This window comes from Trichoplax adhaerens, genomic scaffold (assembly GCF_000150275.1).
Source record: "Trichoplax adhaerens TRIADscaffold_3 genomic scaffold, whole genome shotgun sequence".
Lineage (NCBI taxonomy): Eukaryota > Metazoa > Placozoa > Uniplacotomia > Trichoplacea > Trichoplacidae > Trichoplax > Trichoplax adhaerens.
This window is the reverse complement of record NW_002060945.1, coordinates 366,170-387,035: the sequence shown is the minus strand read 5'-3', so window position 1 is coordinate 387,035 and position 20,866 is coordinate 366,170. Positions and strand designations below refer to the sequence as shown.

At 33.6% G+C, this 20,866-nt stretch overlaps 3 protein-coding genes across 3 annotated transcripts; 1 reads left to right on the top strand and 2 right to left on the bottom strand.

Annotated features, from left to right (window-relative positions):
• Positions 1-5,135: 5,135 nt before the first annotated feature.
• TRIADDRAFT_22839 (uncharacterized protein) lies at positions 5,136-8,202 on the bottom strand (the record flags this gene model as incomplete). Its single annotated transcript, XM_002110204.1, has 8 exons — positions 5,136-5,303; positions 5,442-5,540; positions 5,679-6,002; positions 6,165-6,282; positions 6,411-6,678; positions 6,884-6,985; positions 7,068-7,243; positions 8,012-8,202. 8 exons carry the CDS (start codon positions 8,200-8,202, stop codon positions 5,136-5,138), a joined length of 1,446 nt encoding a protein of 481 aa, XP_002110240.1.
• A 4,497-nt stretch (positions 8,203-12,699) lies between these two features.
• Positions 12,700-15,691, top strand: TRIADDRAFT_22201 (uncharacterized protein; the record flags this gene model as incomplete). The annotated part of the gene is made up of 9 exons (XM_002110741.1): positions 12,700-12,881; positions 13,114-13,283; positions 13,630-13,731; positions 13,898-14,168; positions 14,327-14,444; positions 14,531-14,854; positions 15,133-15,231; positions 15,324-15,476; positions 15,554-15,691. The coding sequence occupies 9 exons, from the start codon at positions 12,700-12,702 to the stop codon at positions 15,689-15,691; spliced, it is 1,557 nt and encodes a 518-aa protein (XP_002110777.1).
• Positions 15,692-17,065: 1,374 nt separating this feature from the next.
• TRIADDRAFT_54035 (uncharacterized protein) lies at positions 17,066-20,552 on the bottom strand (the record flags this gene model as incomplete). The annotated part of the gene is made up of 8 exons (XM_002110203.1): positions 17,066-17,232; positions 17,453-17,543; positions 17,642-17,869; positions 18,162-18,303; positions 18,417-18,523; positions 19,667-19,792; positions 20,099-20,164; positions 20,481-20,552. 8 exons carry the CDS (start codon positions 20,550-20,552, stop codon positions 17,066-17,068), a joined length of 999 nt encoding a protein of 332 aa, XP_002110239.1.
• Between the last annotated feature and the right edge of the window lie 314 nt (positions 20,553-20,866).

Sequence of the window (20,866 nt, the reverse complement as noted above, 5' to 3'; positions counted from 1 at the left end):
AAAATTTTGCTATCGTGGGTGTATCAGCTATAACTTCTCAACAATGCTATTGGATATTGATGAAATAGTAAATATTTTTAGCACACATTTTATGCTAGATTCCTTTATTCTGTTACAATGAACCACCTTTCATTGACATAAATGTAAAATTATTCGATGCATTAGATGTAAAAGCCTTGGCCTTCAGTTGACTGATGATTCCATTATATTACATTGATAATCAACTAATTTTCTTTGGCAAATAGCAAATATCAAATGATTCAGAATATGTGCTATTGAATATTAGAACCGTTATGCTGTAACAGTAATATCATTTCATAATATCAATGTATTTTAATATTTGCTCTTACACTGGATATGAGCCTCAGTTTCTACTCGGCTGCTGATTATCTTTTATCAAATTTTTAATTCGTTATTAATGCATTCGCATGAAATGCAAATAGATAAAACTTTGGTAATATATATTCTGTTTATAATATGTCAATCATAAAATGTTTAATCGATGATTTCGATGAGGCATCAGATAAACCAAATCCAGCAGAAAAATATCTCTGGAGATCAGTTTGTACCACCTTTATTCTTTCGTCACAGTATCTTCTGAAGTATAATAGATAAAAACCTTTTTTAGCTATCGCGGATCCGTTAATATACTGTAATATATTTACTATTTTAGCAGCTTGATGATATCATTTAAGTCCGTCAAATAGTAGAATCATTATTGATCGAGTGGCGATTGAGAGCTTATGGTATGCCAATTTAATGCACTAGTTGATTTAGTGGTCTATAAATTTTGATCGATAAAAGTATTGAAGAAACACTAATCAATTTATAGTATTAATCTCGAAAGAATGCCAGTGTGCGCATGATAAAATTTGCGATAGGTTTAATTTAAACAATGTGAATATGATCTACAGTAATTGGTTAGTAATATGTGAATAATAACAATGAAATATTTCTATTTGAAATTAGCTCTAAGAACAAAATTAAATTATCAAGATTAGTAAATTAAAATTTTTTAATAATTTTGAAGAGGCTAACATGAAAAAACTTTTAATTTAAGTAAGCCAGTTGATATGAAGCAACAATTGTTATAACTATTCCGCCCATTTATAAACTATGAAAATCGATAGGCTTCATTACTGTATATATAGCAGGATAAGACACGATACATATGAGAAAAATCTATCCAATTTTCTGAATTGTATTTTTCTCCCTAAATGCTATACTGTAAAAGCGTTCTTACAATATGTTAGATTAAAGAAAATATTATCACAGGATGTTGGGCTATCGATCAACTTGATTTTCTGTATCGCTATTTTGCAGAGTTTCATTGCTGTAAAGTAACTTATGTCGCAAAAACACTAACCATTCTTTAATTCTGTTTATAAAGAATTGTACTAATTATTGATATTATGTCGCCTCCAGTATTAGTTTCCTGTCATAACTGCATCATTTTAAAGGTCATCAGAGATTATTGATTTTATATCGCATTCAGTAATGCTATCATCTAATAAACTGTGTTATTTAAAAATCATCAGAGATTTTGTAGGTTTATCTATATTTTTGTCTTTAAATTGGTAGGATGTTTGAGTGTGCACTTTACACTTTTCTACAATTTGATAAGATAGTTTATAATACTAGTATCACTTAGAACATTGTACATTCCATAATCTACATGCGAAAAATACGTAAGTTACGTGCCTATAGCTATATTCTGATAACTGAATTTGTCGCATATTGAACAAATATATATACGCTTATATGTTATATAAAGTTCACCTATAAGCATCATATTCTAATTCAGATTTATTATTGAATTCGCATTATATCAAGTGAAAGTACTAGCTGCAATTACGTAAGAATTTTCGACGTAATCTGCCACTATGTGACTTTGGTAGGCAAATACTCCTTTATTTTCGACAGATAGTACGATGTGATATTAGTTTATATTACTGCTATTGATGAGATTTCTATGCTTTAATAGTTTAATCTAGAGAGATGTATAGTTTACGGCAATCTTCTGACGACAGTAATATCATTAGTGTTTCGTATCGTATTGTAGGTCGATATCGGGGAGGATAGGCCTTACAGTAGACTTGTAGTATTTAATTTACAGATTGTAATTTAATACTTTGGTTACAAATTTAGATTTATAACTAGCTCTTATTTCATTTCACCTTAGAAATCATTAGTAGAATATTGTTTAAGTTATCATCACCTCTATTTTCTTTCAAGACAGTATGGATGTAGAAAGTATGAATATTATTGTAATTGTAACTAAATTTACTTCTTCAACTGGGCGCAATTTAGTCACAAAAGACTCGGAATATAACAGATTTTATACTGGTTCTGTATCAAATTGAATCAGTTGTATATAACTAGCCCTGGTAGATAAAATTTTCTATAACTTTTACAAGAATTGTGAGGCTATTTTACGTGCACCTTATATTTTTACGATCTTGAGATCTTAAATAATAGTACTGTATTCAAATCGCATTTATTACTTACAACTTACGAGATTTTGTATACGAGTGGAAAATTCTACAATTATTATAGTTCTGCGGAAAACTAAATTGATATAATATTATAATGACAGTACAAAATTAGTTTCTTTTAAAATTATTCCCATTTTAACAAGTATCTATTTTTAACTTCTGCAAACATGTTGACAACAATAACTAGAACTATAGTTTATTTAGTAGCTTCGCTACGACAGCATTGTAAGGCCATACTTTTATGTCAGTAGAAAAATTGATGCATAGTAAATTTGGGGAATTTAGCCATGGGTAATTTAGCGATGATCACGTCTATATATGCCGTCATGACGAATGATCTTTTAATGTGCAGGAAGTTAATGTAAAAAGTGATAATATCCAATATTTATAAATCTTCTTCTATTGCTGCTTTGTGATTTAAAATGTTACAGACACAGTAGCCGTAGCAGAGATAATTAATATTGTACAGAATTGATTGCAGTAATAGTTTTTTATAACAATATGCGAAGACATAGCACTTGATTGTTCTCCTATTTTTTAATTCATTTCATTTGCGTTATTTTTTTTCCTATCTAAATACGTATGTACCATTTCATCTTATTAGTCGATAATATGTAAACTTCGTCTGTAAATAGACAATGTTTCTTTAAAGAGGCTTTTACCTAATTGAATCACATAAAAAGCTACATTTAGCTTAGCATTACTATGATATTTTTACGTGGACATGTAGTTCTAATTTTTGTATTCGATATGTTTATTTAATGAATAAATAAATTGAAACAGGATTATGTTATTAATATTTTAAACTTCTTTAATTTAAGCATAATGTGCTAGAACTAGTTATGAAAGATATTAGCATTCATTAATTTATGACATACGAGTGTAGAGATACAAATCATGAAATTAAATATTAGTAGGCTTTCAATTTATTTTTAACACAGCTTATTAAGTGTAAGTACCGATAAACAGTTTTAAAATATATGCGTTGCATAGCATGCTTGAATATGTGTGTATAATATATATTTGTGATCAGAATAATATTTTAACTTTATTTCAATTCTAAAGGATTTATATAGACCCGAATAGCATCTTTCATTTGGATATCTTTGTCCGTTTTCGTGGTAGAGAATCGTTTACGAAAGGTTTTCCGACAATAATAATTAAAATAACGAATACTTTCTATCAAAAGATATATTACAAAAGTACTTCAGCATATAATAGAAATTTATTCACAAGATTATTTAATTTAAAGTTATACTGCATTTTTTAATGTTTACACGCGATCATTTTTCGACCAATGAAAACTCATTGCACCTTTTTCAATGTCAGTACGAAGCGCCACAATACATTAACACGAGTGCATTGATGTATCCATTTTTATTTTTCGCTATCAGCAGATGTAAAATAATTTCATAGGCATTATAACGAACATATATGTTTATAGAGATAGTCATTGCACACCATAATTCAAACATCAAAAAGATTGAAGTTGTGGTTACATCTATACCCAAATTAAGCTTAGATAATATGGACACAAATGATCTCTCCAATTTCGACAGGCGATAAACTTACGGCTATTTTAACACAAAAATCTGTTGGCGTAGATAATTCCGATTATTTATAAGATATCGGCATTAAGCTACTGACAATGTAAAATCATTACACATTAACTTATTAATCAATAATATAATTCCCATTTATGCACACACGTTCACAAAGGGATACTTAATAATAATACAATTTGCCAAATTTAGATATATAAGAAGTATACATGAATTTCCTTTATGTCTCATTCAGTCAGCACGTTAATCAATAAAGGGGGAAAATTAAGACAGAAACAAAGGAAGCGATTAAAGTGCTATCTTAAGCGCAATTCCATCTAAAAATCAACTTCATTAAGCGATAGATATATTAACGGAATTAGTATAATATCATATCATAAAATGAGAAGAAAATTCTGTCATTGTCGCCTAGCTACATGTACAGTACATAATAGTAAAATGCAACCTAGTAACATCATTTTATCTGTATATTATTACAGTAGATGAAGATGATGTTAGTTATTTCATCCATCTTATAGACAAATAGAATAAATCTGCTCTCCTCTGATATTTATATGCCATGTACTCGCATCAGGGACTACTAAATTTTTAGTAGTAGTCATTGCTCGCATAATGGGTACGAGCATATTGCCTGTAATATATACGTACTGTATGTATCAAAATATTAATCTTTAATCTTTGTAATAGCAATAAAACATAATTCTCCTCTCATATTAACTACTTAGGAATAAACCGACTTTCTAAAAAGCCGGCTGTGTAGATACTGTTGTTGAACAAATATACCGCAAAAGTATGCTGATCGGAATAGAATATCATCGAGTATTAACATTTTTGGAAAGTTTCTATACTATAGTTATTTTAGAAATAAAAAAAATCTATCTATGGAACCGGAGTAACATCAGAATAATATCGGGCGAATGACCATTTCTGTGAATCGACATCGCTACATAGCTGCAGGGTGACATGACTTCCTGTACCCTTATCGATACATAAATTCGTTTCTGGATTTCTCACCTGTCCACCCTAGTAATGAAAGAACTGTTAGATCGATAGCTGCCGTATGCTAGAATAAATATTGCTAAATGGATTTATTAGTATCATTACTAACTTCTTTGTGCTCCCAAAGTTGTGTGCCTTTTTTTCTATGGCATGGTGCCATTTTTACTGTTCCTGCAACACGTCTTGAGAGTGCATCTAAACATACTTCATCCATTTCCAATTCCTTACGAATAGTGTATGTTAACAACTACAATCAAAAATGGTAATAGTGGAGTTATTGAATTGTATTACGATCACATACACAAATAGTATATTATAGTATCAAATATTCCTTTCAATATAACTAGGAGCTTAAAGTTAATCAGTTTGATGATAATCAACATACTTGGTTGCCACCTTGGCCATGACAAGGATAAATCCCAATATCGGCATATTCTTTATTACCCATAGAGTCGAGACAGTAGCCGGTACTAGGATTACGAAGCTGATAGATGAACGATATAATACTATTAAGTAATTGATCAACAGCTAGTAAATAAGTACATATGGCTGTATGCAATAATGTACAGTACAGTAAATAAATTCGAGTGAAGTATTTTTTGCATTATCAATTTGAAGATACCTCTCCTTTAGCCAGAAAGATCATATCAGGATATTGTACATCTGTAAAAACGTTCTTTAAATACCAGTCAAAACTTTTACATTTTAACTTTTTTCGTAATTCTATACGCTTGCTAATATCGCCATAGCTATGCTGGCGTAAGTTTGGAAATCGATTGTAAAAGATATCTTTATAGTTATCCATCCACACTTCGGCGACGCGCTGTAAGTTTTTGTTTAATGTCTCACCAGCACCTTTGGGAAAGGTGTAAGGTTGACTTTTGCGGAAAACATGGCCAACATGGGAGCATGGAATAATTTCTAAGTTACCGCCACATTGCCAAATCTACGCGTATGATAGGATTTTAAAATCATTATTAAGATGTAGCTTTTCTATTTGTTCAATCTTAAGTGTGTACTCGTATTGCTTTTAACTCTTCCAATTGATATCTAGTAGTAGTAAAAAAATTTTTTGATCAAAGAAAAGTTTTTATGATCGTATTTGTACCCGAAATGACATTTCTAAATTTTCTCCTCCCCAGATATCCATTTCATCGTCATATAAACCGATATCTTCAAAATATTTCTTATGGATTGCAAATAAACCACCAGCCATGGTAGGAGATCTAAAATTGTTCAGATAATAGTATAAAAATAGATGAGTAATATTATCTTTTATCTAGTTGTATGCAGAGTAGAGTGGGATGGATCAATGGAATGATTAGAATCATAAATTGTTGACATTGAAACAAACCGAATAGGATCAATGACGGATTTTCGACGTTGTTGTTCTACTGCAGGAAGGGTGCGCCAACGAAAATGTAAATTCCAATTAAATACTCCACGAATTCCTGAAGCATAACTATAGCCAAAGTTTTCAAAGCTAATTACGTCAATTTCTGGACAGACGACGTTAGAACGATTTTCATGTATCCTCGCAAGTAGTGGTTCTAGCCAGCCATCAACGACCTCGCAATGTGCGTCAAGGAATACAATAACTGGTGAGGTTACTTCCTTGTACCCTAGTATATATCGGTATAGAAAACATGTTATTATCCTCTAATTTTGGTTTCAATGGTTATTTATTTTTGAAGTTGCTGTAGCGTGATAAAGTACAGCATGCCCATCTAGTCATTTCGATTTGCTGATTGTATAGTATGAAACAACATCGCGTATTTAAGATATCTATACTCGCTTCTAGTTTCTACCGTTGTCATTGATTCTTACCTCTTAATCTTGCACGAATCAATCCTTGGCGCTTTTTATTTCGCACCAATTTGACAATTTTCAATTTTTGAATGTATTTTTCAAGTGGAGCTTGAAGTTCCTCTAAAATAATACGAGGAAATTTAAATATAAAGTTGAATCACATTGAGTTGATAGTTGATTGGAAAGTAAGTTATTTTCCTACCGTGGCCTTTAATCTCACTACAATCATCGACAAGAATAATTTCTCGCATTAAGCGAGGATCAGACCTATCCAGGACACTATGCACTGTTCGTAATAGAGTCGACCATGCCTCGTTATGGAAAACGATAACAAGACTTGCTGGTGGAAGATTGGTAGGAAAGAGTTGTTTTCTACATCTGTAATATGTATATTGATATTATCCACAATTACTTTACAATACATTTTCTATGTACAATTCATTAATTCAACAATATAGAAGGATAATGTGCGAATGAATCAAGATCATTTTTTGAGAATTTAAAATGACGATGTCAGCCAAGATTCATTAAGTAAAAAACTTGAACTAGACTAGTTAGGGTATTATTGATATCAACAACAATTCTATTACAGATGTGACTGTTTTCTCATTTTAAGTCCATTCTATCTGCGTCTATTCGTCAGTTCAACATGTAAATCTTTGATTAACATGCCTAATATTGAAAGGAGTACAATATAGCAAAATAGGATGAAAAGATATTGACACTAACGTTGATGGTATAAAATTGAAGCTTATTTCCGTTAACAAGTAATGAACTGTTTGTATTGTACAAATAGAGTGATTTCTATCTGCTTGGATTGGTGTCTCCATGTTTCATCTTTCAACTCTACAGTATATCAAACATGCCTACCATTGGCTAGAGTAGAGCATGGCAAGCAAGATAGGATGAAAAGAGATTGATCATTGACATTGGAGGTATAAAATTGAAGCTTCTTTGTGTTGACCAATGATTTACTGTTTGTATTGTAGAGCGATTTCAATTTCATGCTTTCAATTTTGTGACTGTCTTGATCAAACTGTTGTCCCCTCGTTGTGTCGAATAACTTACTAACTTGAGTAGGTTATCTGTTGTGGATCAATCAATGCATTGATCCATATCTAAATAAACTCATGCTATCATACTTACGCAGCCGGTCGTTGATCAGGTAAAGTCCTATGTAATGAAATGCGATCACTTGCCCATTGATTGAAACGATTTCTGGAAAATAATCGATCGCTTTCTTCCTTATATACAGCAGGAACGACTACAGCTTGGCCATTTTCACCGTAGCTATTACGTCGGTAATGAGGTAGTGTGGGTCGAAATGCAGGCATCATGACAATAGTGCTATTCGAGCCTTTCCTAAAGACAACAGTATGCTGTCTATGTCGGTTATCAACCCAGATGATATCGCTAATTGTTTCTTCGCTATACCATAGATAGAATTGAACTACCATGGTTACGATAGCCAAGATTGTAACAGCTAGCACTAAATAGCGTTTAATAGAACGTAAGCCGAAAATCATCTTGTGATTGGAGTGTCTTGCTGCACTTTCAAGAATCAATCAATTCCTTGTCTATCCAAGCTACCTAAGATGCCCTAGGCTCTATTTACCTTAACCCACAATCAATGAAACGATGGACTAGTTTGATGATTTATCCGCTACTGACTAATGATGGCAAATGCTTGACGACATGGTGCATCCATGTCGTCCATCATGCAGGCTGCTGCTACAGTATGACGCTTGAAAGTCGAATTACTTTCTTCTATACTGTACTATACCATGCCGTCCTAGCGTCCACTTATTGTACTATACAGACAGACAGTATGTAACGACAGACTCCCGAGCACTTTGGGCTATACGGTACTGTATGGAATTGCAACTGGCTGGCGTACAGTACTGTACAGTGCAGTGTTACTTCATGACACTGTACACTGTACACTGTGCTGCAGTAAAATGAAAGAAAGAAAGATGGATGCTCCTCTCCTTTTTAGTCGTCCATGATTAATGGGTCATGGACGACTGGTAACTGCCATCTTCTACATTATTCCATGACAATGTACAGTCACGAACTACTGGTATTGCCATCTACTATTCCATGACAATGCTGAGTTGTGATGGACTACTTAATGCATCTAATATACTGTACAGTAGACTACTCCATGCCAGAGATTACAGTAAAAAGAAAGAAAGAGACAAGGATACTCCTTTTAGTCGTCCATGATCAATGAATGGGTAATCATGACTACCGGTAACTGCCATCTACTACTTTACTCCATGGCAATGTAAATGTTGAGTCATCATGGACTACTCGATGCATCTAATATGCTGTGTGCACAGTGTACAGTGTACAGTAGTAGTCGATGGGACTGCCATTTATAGTACTACTTGATGACAAAATGTTTCGTAGTTTGTGCGCATCAACAGTAATATCCAACTCCTCCACTTTTTATAGACTAAAGTCAAGATTGCAACAAAGTAGTAGGCAATGTGCCTTTACGATCCAGCCCTTACTGTTACTGATGTCTGCTCTATAGAGCTACAGTACTGAAGGTAGAAGAATGACTACTCAATATTCATGTATAGAAGTTTTAGACAATCAATTTCCATTGACTTTCCATTATGATTGCATAGCGACGAATGGATGCTCTCATAGTATCAACAGTACGACAAGATTATAGAAGTCGATCCAAATTGGAGGAGTGGGATATTGCTACTGCCATCGACTACTCCATAACAATGTACATTGTACAGTACAATCATGAACTTCTCGATGTACATACTTATGTTGAAATAGTCCATAGCACAGCAGCCCTATATTAATATGGCGAAAGCATTTTGGCGAACGCTTTATACAGTACTACGCCATACGCAAGACATGATCAACGTCGTTGCTATTCATCCATGCTGATGCAGTCTACGAAAGTGTACAGTAGATGGTCAATTGGTCATGCACACTTGCACAGTAAGAGGAGTAAGACTGATTGTGAGCGAAAGTGATGTCATCAGCGAAGGGATCATCAAGTCCATGATGATCGATCAGTAGCATGCCCTAGTTACAACTGTCAATCGAGTGGAGAGTACTTATAAGAGACCCTTAATTGGAAGAAGGGTTTCTCGTCCTCACTATCCCAGACTTGTCGATATCAAATGGCGTTGCTACCAGTTGAAGATATTGAACTTCTTGCTTCTTGGCCATCGTACAACATGAACAATAACACGTGCCCAAATACTCCAGGCGCATGGCACGGATTGATCTCTTCCACTGGTAGTCAAGTTATCCATCAATATAACTACGGTCAGGAGAGGCATGTACCCTGATCGAGGTAAGAGAAAAAAAGCTTCTTCTCTTACCTCGATCATGGATAACAAACTTCTTCCTAAACTACTTCCCTAGGAAGTAGTTAGTAGTTCATGAATGTTGGATGAATCAAGGATGACAAACGTCCAATGCAGCGCGTATACTGTACAGTCGTTTAAATCTCCATACTGTGCTATATACTGAACAGTACTGTATGAGATAGGTGTTTATACTGTATAGTACAGTATATAGTACAGTGGTCTACAGTATAATGTACTGCACATCAAGATACTCTAAGCGACACGGCTATGTCCACAGTTGTGCTTCGGCTTGTCTAGTGTTGTACACTACAGCCATAGAAATAACAGCTCGCACTATAGTACAGGCTCTACTGTATAGTATGGCGGTTGACTCGCTTTTCCTTCCCTCCTATTTCTGATGACACCCCTGGCGGCTGTCCAGTGTCCAGTGTCCAGTTAGCCCCAAAACTTTTGCTTGGCCGTTTAGCATCACTTAGCTCTAGCTCCCCTTTGCAAATTTTATTTCAATCTTTACCATTAGAAATTCATTAGTTGAGATATATTCAAAGTCTTGATTTGGTTCTCTCTAGTCTTAAGCTTCCTATACTATTGACAATTATAGCGATCATTGTACCTGGGAAAGCAAGTAGATCAGCGTAGGACTGTGACTCGTACTTTCTGCAGGTGCACATCAATTAATTATTTATAGTTCATCAATTAATAGATGCGTTAGTTAACCATTATAATAGGTATGGAATACCCTACCGACTGCAATTATTAAATCGATCTTTCTATTTGACATTCTAACGTCATGCCATAAATCCTAATGGTTACGGCTGTTATTTAGAATTCATTAAAGTGACAACGGAAAACGCCTATTACAGGAGAATATTGCTAAATTCCTCCCTGCAAGCTGGTACTTTCCGTGGTCTATGGTCGATAACTGTTCCACCGATTACAGAGTTGCAAGACGACTACTATTGGATCATTAGTATAAAATCCGCAATTAACTCTCTACCTTGTAGTCAATTCGTCGGGATTGGTATCTATCCATCGATGCAATAAACTCCACTCCTGTAGTAATGTCATATTCTTCTACACTTGAATATTTGAAGAGGATAGCGACTACAAGAGATTATGCTTCACAGTAATCTGCCATCCCACTCGATAATCGAAAAGGATTGAAATCAGGTACTAAATGCATCATTCATAATTCTTCTCGCTAGCATTGCAAAATCAATCATGCCTAACATCGTTACTGTATTATACAACGTTGACAATGATATCATGGACTAGCGAGCTGTACCTTCACAACAGTATACAATCGTAAAGTTAGCATTCGTTGCTTTATTCCTGCGCATCGTATCGATGTCTAATCTACTACGTCCGTTAACTATTCTTTATGACTGTACGAGAAATTGGTCAGTTACTCAAATGCACGTATACCTCATGATATGAGAACATGTTACAATTCAAAAAACTACTGATACCTACACATATTAATCTACTGTACAGTGGACAGCTTTAGACACTTCAACTAACTGCATAGTATGTAGGAATTAGAATAAATACTAAGACATAATATGACCATCATGGTCATATCATGTTAGCCTCTCTTCTACGGCTCCACATTGATTCCATATATGAGTACGTGTATGCTTTAAAATAAGGGAACGAAGCACAGAGATGTGCATTGTGAATACCATAATATCGACAGCATGTGCATACAGTAGTCTGTATATAGACAGATTTCGAAGCCTCTTAATGTTAGAAATCTATCGATACGGTTACTCTGCAATACTATACTATAATGATAGTGCGATGATGATGAAGAAATGTCGTACAATAAAAACAAGTTGAAGATACTGTACAATATACGGTGATATATCCACAAGTATACACGCTTCCCAATAAGAGGAACAACGGTATAATACTAGTCTAATCATATCGCGATAAAAGTCCACCTCCGATTTTGTTAAAATGAACCACATTGTCTTGCTATACTCTTCTAGAAAGGAGTAACTCTCAACAAGATTGATATTTTATATACGACAAATGTAGAACAATTTCCTTTGTAATTTACTGCAGCTTAGACTTTGAGTAGAATGTCGATCGTTACCGATATTGTATATAAATGTGGCAACAATTATAATTCATTTTTGACTTCTCCGTAGATGTGTACACATATATGGAGTATCTAGTCTAGATAACTTTGTGATCGTAAAGGTAAAAGGTATCAAAAATAATCTACACACTTTCAATGCGATATTAACATACAAACAGTATAAAAGTCTAACTTCACTCAAACTGTATAATCAGTTATCATTCTATTCTGTAGCAATAAACATTGGCCAAACTCTTTCGAACTACGCGTATTTCTCCAAGATGATGCTGTGGAAGAGAAATGCACGACGTATTGTATTGATTCTGATCGCTACTTGCTTGGTGATAGCCTTCATCGTCATTATTGCTACGATAGGCAGTGCTAACAGACGAGCACGGCCAGATTTGATGGGTGCTGCTGGACAAGGCTTATTTGGCTTAAGTGAACCCGGTGAAAATGGAAGGGGTGTAATTGTACCTCCAGAGTATCAGGAGGAGAGCCGCAAGTTATTTCAAAGAAATAGATTTAATCAATGGGCCAGTGATCGAATATCCTTGCATCGATCACTCCCAGATGCACGAATATTGGAGTGAGTAGACATACACATATCTTGGACTATGCAGTAGAACATAGTGCAAATAAAATATTATTGACAGTATCTTACAATCTACATAGCGGCATAAAAATTGTAATGAATGATCTCCTTGATAAGTTAATGATAAATAGTGTTATACAAACAGCTACTTGGAACCTTTCCATTGGATTTCCTGGATACGTCTATAACTCAATCTTATTTTTATTGCAATAATAATAATAAATAGGTGCAGCAGTCTAAAATATCCTATTCATAAATTGCCCCAGACAAGCGTAATAATTGTCTTTCACAATGAAGCATGGTCGACGTTGTTACGCACCGTTCACAGCGTTTTAGATAGATCACCACCGGAATTATTACGCGAAATTATTTTAGTGGACGATAGCAGCGATCATGGTATATATTAAACAAGAGTGAAAGACTACTGATATGTGCATTATGCTATAAAATAGAGTGTATTTTCTTTTCTTTTATCTGCGTCAATGTAACATTTGCTATAAAATATCAAAACATTGAAAACGTAGGGTTACCATAGCTATACGGTAAAATATTGATTTATTTCATTATAATAATTATTTATGTAACATGTTAGAAATGATAACCTACGTGGCCTATGAGTTTAGCGTATACAGACAAGAAGTAGAATATACTCGTATCTGAGAATATTAGCAATGTTAGCAATGTTAACACCTATTTAGTCTGCATTGTAGTGATGTCCCTTCTCTTTGGTTTGTTATTTTAGAGGAATTGCATTCTACTCTTGAAAAATATGTCGCTAAGCTATCCAAAGTCAAAATTGTCAGGAATAAAGCACGAGAAGGCTTGATAAGATCGAGACTAAATGGTCAGTCGATAGCAAAAAGCTCCTCTTTTACATTTGAAATTGATTTTACTTAACAATATCCCTATCGGTAGCATTCGCCTTATACTCTACATAGAGGGCGCTACAAACACGAACTAGCTAGTCTTACGATATGAAATACTAATTTATTCTGGATACCTTTTTGTAGGTTTTGCTCATGCAACATCTCCTACGGTAACTTTTCTTGATGCACATTGTGAGGCTAATGTGGGATGGCTAGAGCCGTTGCTGTATCGTATTATGCAGAATCGGACGATAGTTGTTTGCCCTGAGATTGATGTTATTAGCGACGAAACGTTTGAGTATACATATTCCTCTGGGAACGTGCGTGGCTCTTTTAATTGGAACCTTAATTTCCGATGGAAAGCCGTACCGGAATACGAAAATAAGAGAAGAGCTGCACGAACAGATGGAATTAGGTACAATTTATAACTTTACAAATTTCTACCCAAGAGATGTTCTTGAAATCTTAACAAGACTTCATCAATTGTTACTGGCCGCAATAAATCATATCAATGCATTCATGAATAACTTCAAAATTAAATACTATTTACCAAATTTGACAAATTTATGCTAGATCACCAACAATGGCTGGTGGACTTTTCACGATTCATTCGCAGTATTTTAAAGACATCGGATTATACGATAAACAGATGGAAATTTGGGGCGGTGAAAATTTAGAGCTATCATTTAGGGTACTAGAAAAGATATTATTAATCTATTTGTTCCGACTAGTTTTGATTCAGCTCTTAATCATACTGAAAACTTTTTTAAATGATAGATTTGGCAGTGCGGTGGTCAGTTGGAGATCATTCCTTGTTCTCATGTAGGGCATGTATTTCGGAAAAGTCAGCCTTATAGTTTTCCTAAAGGAACTGGAGAAACCTTAAGTAAAAACTTACAAAGAGTTGCTGAAGTATGGATGGATGGCTATAAACGATACTTTTATAAGCGGCAACCTCACTTGAAAGGTCATCCTTTTGGGGATATTTCTAAGCGACTGGAATTAAGGAAAAAATTAAAATGCAAAAACTTCGATTGGTATATAAAGAATGTAGTTCCGGAGATTTTTCTACCAAACTCTTCAATTATTGCCAGAGGAGAGGTTAGTGTAATATTTTTTTGTGAAACGTTGCAATTTACTATTCCTATTTTGAACAACATACATCACCTGTTATGTTTATCTTGGCGTAGCAATAAAATGAATTGATTGAAATATTTCGCTTTGCCTGATAAAGCTTTATCTAAATACATGTATAGCCATAATTATAATTGTTATACCAGAATAATTGTGCAAGACGTACTGAAGCTAGTATCTCAGCGTAAACGATCGCTTTTATCTAACGGCAATATGATAAAACCTACGTTAATTTATAAATTTAGCTCCGTAATCCCGCTAGCGGAGATTGTATCGATTCCCTCGGTGCAGGTGAACATGCTTATATTGGCATTTATAAATGTCATAAACAAATGGGTAATCAGGTAAGAATTGTTACAAGTAGCTTTCTAATCTTGACTAATTTATTTAAAACAATTACTGCATCGCATAAATGTTGACTTTACAATCTTTATAGTACCTGGTTTACACTAAAAATGAGGAAATCATCGTTGACGATAACTGTTTTGATTACGCTAATTCTCAACCGAGTAGTAAGGTCAAAATGCTTGATTGTCACTCAATGAAAGGCAATCAACAATGGCTACATACAAAGGTAGGAATAAGCCACGTTAGCAATCTACTGTACAGTAATGTTGTGATTTTTTTTAACAAATGCAAAAAATTTCCTCTTTGCAGAAAGGAGAGATGCGTCATGCACCAACTGGCTGGTGCTTAGATCGTGGTAAAGAACAATTTGTAGTCTTAAATCCTTGTAACAATGGTCCGTCTCAGAAATGGTTATTTAGCGAATATGTAGAACGTGATAAGGCTCCGCAAATTTAGATCAACTATGATGAATTTTGATTGACTCAATTTTCTAGCTTTTAATTGTTTGGTTATGATTTTGTTATTAAAATTTGAAAAAGAATTATTAACTGTACAATTTTTAGCCGATCTTTTTTATCTCATTTGTATAGGTAATGTAACCCTATCTTGATTGTTTATTACTAAATAATTGTTTAATAAGGTTGTAATTACAAAATCTTACCCTGCTATATTATTGGACTGTGCTAGCATTTATGTTAAACGATGTAAAATGATATTCCTGATATTAATTTGAAAGAAAGAGTTTATTGACTATATGTAGGCAATGAGAAAGCTACCCACATAACGAGGAATCTGTAGCATTATTAACAAAATAACATCATCGGTCAATGCCAATAGCTTTAATGTTGTAACTTCTTTATTACACCTATATAGCTGTGTATATGTGATTACTAAATACCCAATCATTAAGGTTGGAATAATATTAGTGATTAAAATTTCTTTTTATATTTCTAGAAATAATTTACTGCGTTTCTACTATTACAAACCGAGACTTTGCTTTGTAAGAATATGTAAATCATCTGTATTATCTCATTTAATCATTGTGAAAGGAAGTATAAAACTGTATTATGATCAATAATTATTACAATTTATAATTAAACTAGCATCTCTGATCGAATTTCTAACGCAATTATTGCTTAGACAGAGTAGTCAGCTTGCATTAAAAGGTATTCAATTTTAATTACAATCTTGTGTTTAGTATCTGAAATATTCTGATGAGAAATTCATAGAAATGATGCGTGATTTCAATAACTTTGATAAAGAATACTTCAAGACAGTAAATTTTTACTACAGTATGTCTAAATTGATGTTTACAAGAGTGTTTGACCGCGACGAATAAATCCGATAGAGGCACTTTTATAATTAATTGAATACCCTGTCATGGATAGCTAATTGAAACAACATTGTTACATTTGACGGAAAAAATTTCTTTTCCAAATTGTAACGAAGACGCTATTAAGTTGAAGGGTGTTTACAAAGTTATCTAATAGCCGCTATTCGGAGATAGCCCCAAAAGATAATTGTAAAATAAGATACAGAGCGAAACATATTTTACATTAGTGCTAATAAGGTTTGTTTTGCAGGTGGTTACTAGGAAAAGGGTAGTATGCAATTTAAACGATCCAGTTTATGACTAATCATTTTGCTCTTTTTTTAACGTACAGTAACAGAATAACATGCTACTTTGTAGTATATCCTTTGATAAAGGTGAGAAAATTTCAGAATTCAATCTGATATCAAGATACGAGTACGATCATCCTTTCTGCTATAAAGCATATATTTATTTGCTCGTAAATTTTTTATAGCGTATCTTAAAGCATTTCATCCGTGTTACCACCATTTTTCATATTTTATATCATCTTCAGCTAATCCAATTTGCAATAAATTTGAAGCGACTGATTCAATCATAGGTGGTGGCCCGCATATGTATGTTTGCATCTTCGATATATTCAGGTTTAAGACGGACTCCCTGAGAACAGACGGATCAATCCTGTGGGCTATGCAAAATAGTATAAACGTTATATAAAAACAATTACTTATCATTTCTATACTTGGTTTATACGTAGGATTTGTCGTATACTTGGCACGAATACATCATACTACGTGTTATAGATGTAAATTAAGTAGAAAAACGTAACAAAGATTTAGAAACGCTTAAAGGTACTTTGTAAGCTTTACTACATGTTCTGTGGAAGAGAAAGCTTTGCCATTACTAACATAGTACTTCTTGTTCCTGACACGTTTCTCTAGTAGCGAAAAATTTGCAACTAATTGATGGCACCTTTTTTGCAATATCCATTAATTCCTCCTGAAAATTAATTAAAACTTTATGTAACGGCGTTTAGTGTTGAAAGCATATAAATTCAATAAGAAATGGGATATTTTAATATTAACTTATTCTCTAACCTTAAATAATAAATTTTTTCTACTTTTTCCGCTGTATAACAACAATGCTCGATATTCGTCTGATCTACTTCTAATAATATGTTCAGCAAGGTCACGCACGATTGAACATATCGGGTTAATTCCCACACCTCCAGCGATGAGTAGCAAATGCTTCTTTTTATCAGTTTTGTGGAAATCAAAGTAAAAATTCCCACCGCAACGTAATTTCACTACATCGCCAACCTTGCACTTTTCAATCAAAAGATAACGCAGAGGGATATTAAAATAATTTGAACAGATTATCCTTTATGCATGTAGATAGATATCATCCAATAGATATAGTATCTAATTTTTTCATATTTCATTATTGTAATTATAAATTACAGGATATATCGCTAATATGCTAGATCACATTTCAACTTGACACTGTTTTTGCCTAAAATATTATTTTAAAGTTTAAATGACAGGAATCACATCAATATTATACATATTATTTTACGCCATTAGCGTATAGTTTGTTAACTTTGATGTTCACATTCACCTTTGTATGAATCCATAACGCTGGCGGATGGGTACTATATTGCACAGCTAATTGAATTAAATTTTCTTTTTGTAATAAGAAAGGACTAGAACATAATGAGAAGCCTCCAACAACTTCAATTTCTGGTATCATCATATCTATCCTATAATTATAATAATAATTAAAAGATTAGAAAAATGAGTTTATAAGACACGATCTGTAGCTAGCATACGAGTAAATAAAGATTCAGCGAATTGAATAATTGAAGAAACTAACCATTGACCAGGCCTAAAGGTAAACATTTTGTCATGTACGCGAAAGAATAGCGATTTGACATCAGGTGAAATTTGTTCCATTTGAACAAGTGTAGCTTGAGAAACAACCTGAAATATGATCAATGTCAACAGCAGCGATTATCAATTGATTACAGTCAGTAGAATAGCTCTACGATCTATGACTATCGTACGTTATAGATATCTTCTACCGATAGGTAATAGAACAAGCAGGCGTAGAAATCAGTTAGATGAATCTCCGATATTGCTCATCATTACAGCGATCATGAAATTTAAATAATAAGATAAATAGTAAATAACAGCAATCGTTCAATTGATTACAGTCAGTAGGATAGTTTCTACGTAGATCTCTATCATACGTTATATCTTTTTTCGATTGGTTATTGAAGGCAAAGGCTTAGCAATCGATTAGATGAATCTGCAATAGTACAGTACATATCATTCTAAATTATTCTGATCTTAAAATTTATGGTAATAAGATAAACAGTTGATAGCTATCACTTTATGATTGATTTCAGTTAGTAAGATAGCTCTTGGATCTGTAACTAAGCGACAATCTCACGTTTATGTATGGATATCTTCTATCGATCGTAAACTGATGACGCCGGTATAGAAATCAACGACATAAAGTCTAGAATATGGGTCATTAGGTATGCTATTCTAAATTGCTCTTATCTTAAAATCAATGACGATAAAATAAATAGTTAACAACTGTAACTGTCATAGGCACAACTAATTATAGTTAGTAGGATAGCTTCTGGGTCTCCAACTAAGCAACTATATCACATGCTGTCGACATCTTGTATCGCATCGATGGGTAATTATAATACAGTATACGATTATAATATAATTAAAGATATGGGCATAAAAATCGGATTGGATAAATGTGCAAAGCGATATATGAGTATCATTCTAAAATAATGTGATCTTAAAATTTATCATGATAAAATAGATAGTTAACAACTGTAACTGTAATAGCAATAATCGGTTATAGTTCGTTGGATAGCTCCTGTATCTCTAATCATCTCTTACTATCTTCTATTATACGTAAAATAGATATCTCTCTTTATCCATGAAGCAAGCGTAGAAATCAATTCGATAAATCTGTGATTTTCAATTTATAAATAGGCGTATGAATCAGTGTTGCAAGTAAATCATTCATTGATGAGATTGCAAAGGCACGATGGTTATCAGTATGAGTACACATGAGTTATTAGTAACATTTGATTTAACCTCATTCCTAGGGCTATTTTCTGTCTTCTCCATGTGTGTGCTACCATCTATAGACGACATTTTCAACGTTTTCTTCCACACTCGATAACGTAATAGTTGACTACAGTTAACAATACGACGTGACAGCTGATTAAATGCCATCAATAACAAAAATGATCGGCAGACAGAGGGATAAATGTAGAAAATTGTTAAATAATTTATGAATTAATTAATTAAATAATCATTTCCTTATTGATTGCAAAACTGCAGCAGTTTGCGGTGAGCACATTGTGGACTAGAGGTATCGATCGAACAGCTTCCGCTAGTCTAGTCTGATGCAACTTGCTACACTACAGTATACTGTGATTTCAAGTCGGAGGTCATACAGTACAGTACTGGGCGTAGACTAAGGGAAAGGGCCTTTGCTAGCAGCAATTCTTTACTGTGCCGTACAGCACTGTTTCCCGTGGTCTTGTCGACAATACTCTCAGCGAAAGGCTTAATATTATTCATGGATGACTACATGATACAGTAATAAGTAAATCAGCATATTTTCTAGTAGTCCATGCCTAAATCTAGCATCAGCATGAATAGGATGTATTAATCTAATATGCTTAACTTTAGTATTAGTCTGAGTAGTACTATAAGCACGGTACTAACGGATCGTCGACTAGTTCCTGATTGCACTGTACGCCTTTTCTTTATGTAGACAATCAATGTTCTGACTAGACAACAAATAAGAACTCTGTTCAAGCTTCCCTCTATTATGTTTTAAATCACATCAAGGTGTGTCATCCGGTATAGGACAAGACGAGGTAGCCCTTAAGTACTCTACCTTTTCAAGAACGTTATGAGAAAGGTTAATCGAAGAACCGATTAATATAATACAAATCACACTTCCTGCCATTTTTTTTTCAAGATAATTCATCACAGACACGAGTCAAGTAGGTACACGAACTTCCCTGACTATTTATTATATAATATGAAACATAACAAACGATACATTATATAATGATTGCATATTACTATCATTTTTACAAGCAGATCAACACGATCTTAAGGCAAATCGTTCCACGGTCTACACATCTACTGAATATCAAGGCTACTAGTAGGAATATTGATATCAGTTGTCAAAGGGATTAATTTATTAGCTGATAAAACAACTGAAGGTACATTCTATTCATATGCATCATTGTATGTGCTTGTACTGTAATGCTTATC